The 6,323-nt window shown below is 35.9% G+C and overlaps 1 protein-coding gene across 1 annotated transcript; it reads right to left on the bottom strand.

Annotated features, from left to right (window-relative positions):
* Positions 1-4,934: 4,934 nt before the first annotated feature.
* LOC114762186 (ethylene-responsive transcription factor 4) lies at positions 4,935-6,011 on the bottom strand. The gene has a single exon (XM_028951644.1). The coding sequence runs from the start codon at positions 5,905-5,907 to the stop codon at positions 5,266-5,268; it is 642 nt and encodes a 213-aa protein (XP_028807477.1). The 5' UTR covers positions 5,908-6,011; the 3' UTR covers positions 4,935-5,265.
* Between the last annotated feature and the right edge of the window lie 312 nt (positions 6,012-6,323).

Here is a 6,323-nt window from a genome sequence, read left to right as displayed (position 1 = left end):
AAACTAGAGCCGAAAAACGGCCATCTCTTCGACACGCTTAGCCCAAAAATTGTGAAAGCATGGCTTAAAATTTTTTCTTTTAACTGAGAAGTAGATTTCAAAGAGTTAGCTTTATAAGGCCGCGGGTTTAAATTTAACCCCTCTTATAATTTTTTATATTTTTTATATAATTTTATTATTTTAAAATTAAAGTTTGTAAAATAGTTTGATTTATTTGATTTTAGACAATAATTTTTTCAATTAATAGCCAGAATATAAAATTTAAAAATAAAATTTCTATTTAAAAAATTGATATTTTTGCCATTAATAAAGGGAAAAATTACACTCAGGTCCCACAGAAGATAATTAATTTAAAAAAAGTCCCTAGAAATCCCGAAATGATTCTGAAGTCCCTAGGGGCCTGTGTGTAATTAATTATAATTGTGAAATTACCTATTTACCCCTATTAATTTGAACCCATTTACAACCTTAACGGTGGTTGTTGACAACTCGAGGAGAGGTGGTTAACAACCTCGGCAACGCTCCTGGCATCCCATAGAGTGAGTTGTCAGTAGCACTGCCGAGGTTGTCAAGCACTTCTGCTCAGGTTGTCAACAGCCACTGTTAAGATTATAAATGAATTGCTATAATAAAATTAATAGGGGTAAATAAGTAATTTCACAATTACAATTAATTACACACAGGCCCCTAGGGACTTCAGAATCATTTCGGGATTTCTAGGGACTTTTTTTAAATTAATTATCTTCTGTGGGACCTGAATATAATTTTCCCTTAAAAAAGAGCATGCTCATAGAAAAGAGCAATTAACGATAGAGATGATGAAATTTTAAATAATTAATGATAGTGTCTATCTATTGCATATTTGTATTCTTGATTAAACTTTTGAATGCTATTGTCTTGTTGATAGATGTTTGTTAATGAATGTTTAAATATGATAATGTTATCTGTTTTTGACTTAATTTTATTTATATTTATGTCTTTTATTAATAATTTTATTACTTTATTTTTGTTTTCTTTTTATAAAACCGATGAGAAATATAAAAAATTATATATTTCTTAAATGGGCCAAAAGCCGCAATAGTTGTCTAACTACAAATAAAAAATTTAAATATTCCTTCGGTTTTTAATATAAGATATTAAGACCTATTTAACTAATTTAATTAGATTAAAAAAGTTAGATAAGTTAGTTAATTAATCATCTTTTTTAATATTTTCCCTCTCCCACTTAATTCTGGTTGAAGGAGTATCCATAGGGGTAATTTAAGAAAAATTAATAAATATGAGAAATAGATCTTATATTTAGAATCAAAATCAACTCAACAATTAGATCTTATATTAAGAACTGAAAGAGTAATATTTTTAATATTCGTATACTAGTTTTCTAGTTCTCATATCAAACAGAAGAGTTAGTATTAGTTTTTCTTTCCATATTGCCCCTTCTCTTTTTCTTCATCCGAGTTTGTTGGGCTTTGACGGCCCACATCATCTGCTTGTATCTGGGCAGGAGTCCATCAGGCATGTATACAGGGTATAAGGGCCTATATGATATTGCTATGATTTAATCTGACCATAGCAAAATTATAAATTTCATTGTAATGTTACAAAGTTACTACTCTTCTAATTATTAATATAAAACCTAATTATCCAATTTGAGTAGATTAAAAATATCTGTTAAATTAGTTAATATGATATGTTTTTTCTAAAACATCCTAATTATCTTTTTAATTTTCTCCCCCTCTCTCTTACTTAATTATTATTGAGAAAATATCAATATAGTTAATTTCAAAAGATTGATAAACACGTGAAATAGGTCTTGTATGGAAAACAAATATTAATTTTCAAATTAAGTGGTGTATTAATGATGAAAGGACCTCGCATGAATAAAGCAACCCAAAACGCACATCTACTCTGAGCAACCATGACACGAACGATTTTTTTTCTTTTTCGGTTCAATGACACGAACGTTTTGATAAATTTATAAAATGACAGACATGATATGGGTGATAATTAATTAATCTTAATCCTTTTTTGGGGGGGAAAAAAGGAAAGGAGAAAGAAAAGTACAAAGATTGTTTCAGGTAAGACCGCACTTAAGTCAACAGAAACTCATCTGCAGCTCATCAAACGTGAATAAAATTCTCAGTTCATGGTCCTTTCTAATTATCATTTGTAGCAGTTTTTTAGAGATCATTAAATAAATAAATTTTTTATCCTTATTAAATATTTCCTCTAATCTCATATATAAGCTTCACTTTTAGAGAGAGATCTAATCCAAAATATAATATTCGTTTTTGAGTTCTCTGAGAATTTAAATTAAAATATTAATAGTAGCTCGTTGTTAATATAAGAACTATGATAAGTATTTTTTCGGTTCTAAATATAAGATTTTTTTTGTAATATAAATTACACTATAAAATAGATTTTATATTTAGGTATGGAGGAGTATCATATCTCTATCTACTTTATTTTTTAAATTTATAATTTATATTTTAAAATAGTTTTATTAATTATATATGTTAAAGGACTTTCATCCTATGATAGCATGATTAAAAATGTTACTTTAAGAAAATCAATTCATACTTGTTACAAACAGCTAACTTAATTATTTTTCTTAATCTATTTAAATAGCTTTTATATTAAGAATCATAAGTAGTATCATTTTTAGTCTCAAAAGCTTAACCTCATTTTACTTTTAGTTTTGATGCTTGAAATTTAATTCTATTTTGATATGTCTAAAAAGTTTTGGTCCTTTAAATAACATAGATTTTTTAATTAATTAATTTAATCAATTTTTTTAATTATTTAATTCTCACATTAATGAGGGAAGTGAGTAATTCTTTTTAATTTTTAAGAAAATGAAAGGATTGATTTGCGCCTTCCCAGTAAAGGAAAGGAAGCATTTGTCCCTTTCTTTTCTTCATTCACACATTTATTATATTATTATTTTTATTTATTGCTTCTCACATTTATTCTCTTGATAAATAAGTGCAAATTTGAAAAAAAAATATTTATGACTTATTTATTATTTTTAAATAATTTTAACTACTAGATCATTAAACATGATTCTGTTATTTAAAGTTTATATATAGAACAAGAAGGAGTAGTTAGTATTGTTTTTACCCATTTTCTTCTTCTTTACCTCTATATTTGTTTCTCTTAATTAATAGAGATAGAATTTAAAATAAAATCTTAAAAACATATAAAAGACCACCATTTTTTTCCTACAGGAACAATTTAAAAAAAAAATACAGTGGTATGTTGATAGTGCATGTTAGCGTGCGCGAGTATTTAACTATGCGGGAAAAAATAAAAGGTTAAACCGCACCTAATGAATGAAATGGGCGCGGGGGCGTAAAGAAAGGAGGACGAAGAAGCACGCGCCACGCAGAGGCAATTAATGGGGAGGGAACGCGCCGCCATAATTGTTGGTTGTTCATCCGACAGACACGTTCCCAGCTGGAGCTGCGCACTAGCCGCTGCTTCTTCCAACCGTACTCATTACCCACGTGGCCCCACCAGCATCACCACAAATGTCTGCCCCCTTCCCCCTTCATCACACCCAAAAATATTCAAAAGGCACTTCGTACGTAGTATACGTGTTCGCTCCACAATAAATAAATGCCCCCCCACTGGGTCCCACCCAGGCGGCCGCCGCGTTTCTTTCTTCCCCCTTACGACCCAGCCTTCTCTCCCTTTTCTTTTGCTTTTTGCATGGTTTCCACGTAATTTCAACACCATTTATCCTGGGCCCCACTCCGCCCCATAGTATTCACATGTGTCCCCCTCTACAATCTTTGCTTTTTTTATTTTTTATTTATATTACTTTTATACGACAAATAAAAACTAAAATGCACTCTCATATTTAGAACTGAAAGAAGAGTACTACGAATCGCGAAGCGTGGGATATATTATCGGATCCACTAGCATTAAAAATTGGAGTTCCTTCTACCAAAAATAAAAATTGGAGTTTCGTCCGAGTTAAGTTAGGCAGTTGGCGGAGAGGAACGAGGAATTTCAGGAAATAATAAAATAGAACAAATAAAGAAATCAATAAATATGATTTTTTTTTTTTTTTAATGGTAATGGGAAGTGAGGCACTGAAACATCACGTGAAGACAACATCAACGCCGACAGAAACACAGTCCACACGGAATGCTCTCGAGTGGGGCCCACCTTCAGACACGCTCGCTTCTGATTCGGTCTTACCACCTTGTACGTACCGTTTTCGCCGCCCCTGCCGCCTCGCCCCCAATCACACTTTTCCCCTAATAATAACTAATCAAGGCCCCTTAATTAAACATAATTATTATTGAATTTCATTAATCATCCTAATTCAAACAGTGATTGGACCTACCGTCGTTTCATTGTCTGCCCGCGTTATCTGGCGTTCAGATCCGCCCCCTCAAATACGACAATAATAACGCGAATCACGAGGCAATTATTCATCCTCATACGATGACACGGCACCGTTTTGTTTCCGCTTGGTCAATGCCATTGAATACCCGTTCACACCCGACTTTGGTCCTCCTCCTGAAAGATTCCTCCATTCATCAACATAGTAATTATTTAATTGGGAAAAAAAATATTTGGTTTTGGATAACAGCCATCACATAAATTCTCTGTTTCTCTTCTCTCGCTCATCCGCTCATTAAAGAGTCGGCATCAAAGAAACGCCTTTAGGCCTGGCTGATCAAAATCGTCAGATCTCAACAAATTAAATTTCAGAAGTTGTTTCAACCATGTTCGGATCTGTTTGGTTAATGGCAAAATGTACGGGCACAATTGAATCAACGGCCGTAATGATGAGCGATCTTTGACGCTTGGAGCTGCTTCAAATGAGAACAATTCTTTCTGAGTTCATCTCTCAGGAAACACAAAATTAAACTAAACAGTACTGAATCTTAAGGAAGGAAGCGAGAAAATGAAGGGAAATCTGGGAACAAAAAAGAGATCGATTGATTTCCATTATATATAAAGATGAATAGTAAATTCAGAAACAACCATATGAGAGAAACTCTTGTCAAGTTCTCACACAAGCTGCAAAAAGGGATTCTGTTATCATCTATTTACACAACGTGCGGATATTATCGTCGTCATCAAATCCTAAGCATGTCAGCTACTTTCTCTCCCAGCTGTCTACATCTTCGAAAGACTGTTTTTTTTTTTTTCCTTTCCTTTTTTCTAAAATCACTAGGAAAAAAAATATGAAGTAGATATATAAAAAACGTCGGATCTTGGCCGGAGGATCTTCAAAACACAGCCAGATCAGGCAACCTCCGCCGGAGGAGGAACGTTGAGGTCAAGATCTAAGACTGTGCGAGGCGAGCCACGCTCGTAGTCCACCACGGAGGACGAATCAGAGTCACTGTGGGCACCGCCATCGCCGGCGGAGCGGCGGAACTCCAGAAAAGGCCGTTCAAAGCCGCACATCTCACGACGGCCGGCAGCTGCCATCATGCTGTCCGCCCGAGCAAACGCGTCAAAAAACATCACCGGGCGAGCTACAGGAATGACCGGGAACCCCAAAGCACCGCCGGAAGTGTACGTCCCAAGGGAGAGTTCCAGCGGTGGAGGAGCAACTGGCGGCGGCGGCGGCGATGACGATTCAAGCGTGCTGCTCTGGCTAGGGCTGCGACTGAAGTTGTTCATCGGAAGTTCAGACGGACACGGGAAATTAGTCTTGGCCTTCGCGCCACGGAACTCCCTAGCCGCCGCGTCGTAGGCACGCGCCGCCTCTTCCGCCGTATCAAAAGTGCCAAGCCAAACACGGGTTTTCTTGCCGGGATCACGAATCTCAGCGGCGTAACGCCCCCACGGCCTCTTGCGAACACCTCTGTATCGGATCTCCTTGGCAGTGTGGGCCGGATTGGAGGCGGCGAGAGCGGCGGGTCCATCCCTAGGAGCCATGTTCTTGGTTCAAGACTTTGAAGGGTTTGAAACGGAGAGAACTTTTTGAGGAGAGAGAAGACGGGGGGAGAGAGAGTGGTTAGGCTTCAGAGGAAGGAGACGCAATGTCTGAGGAAACCGGATGGGGGGTAGGGTCATTTTATAGTGAAAGATTGGAGACAGAGAAGGGATAGCGTGTGCGTGCGAGGAAAAAGCTACGCTCCTTTTGGGCGCTTGATGCTCCAAGCTGAAGCACTTGCGGAGGATACTGCTCTCCAATCATTTCCTGCCACGTATGTACGGCCTTTACTTTCATTCTATTTGGTCACCCTTCTAATTTTAACCAACACAACAAAATTATACCTACGGGAAAATATTATAATAAATCAGTAATCATATTTTGTTGTCTTTTCTTGCATATATTTAAGTCTTTACTA

This window comes from Neltuma alba, unplaced genomic scaffold, assembly GCF_004799145.2.
Source record: "Neltuma alba isolate B1F8T4 unplaced genomic scaffold, ASM479914v2 tig00011198_pilon, whole genome shotgun sequence".
NCBI lineage: Eukaryota > Viridiplantae > Streptophyta > Magnoliopsida > Fabales > Fabaceae > Neltuma > Neltuma alba.
The sequence above is the reverse complement of the archived record's forward strand: the minus strand, read 5'-3'. Positions and strand labels throughout refer to the sequence as shown.

What these genes read in the sequence shown, in the direction of transcription:
- LOC114762186 (XM_028951644.1), bottom strand. Translation starts at nt 5,907, where the DNA reads ATGGCTCCTAGGGATGGACCCGCCGCTCTCGCCGCCTCCAATCCGGCC.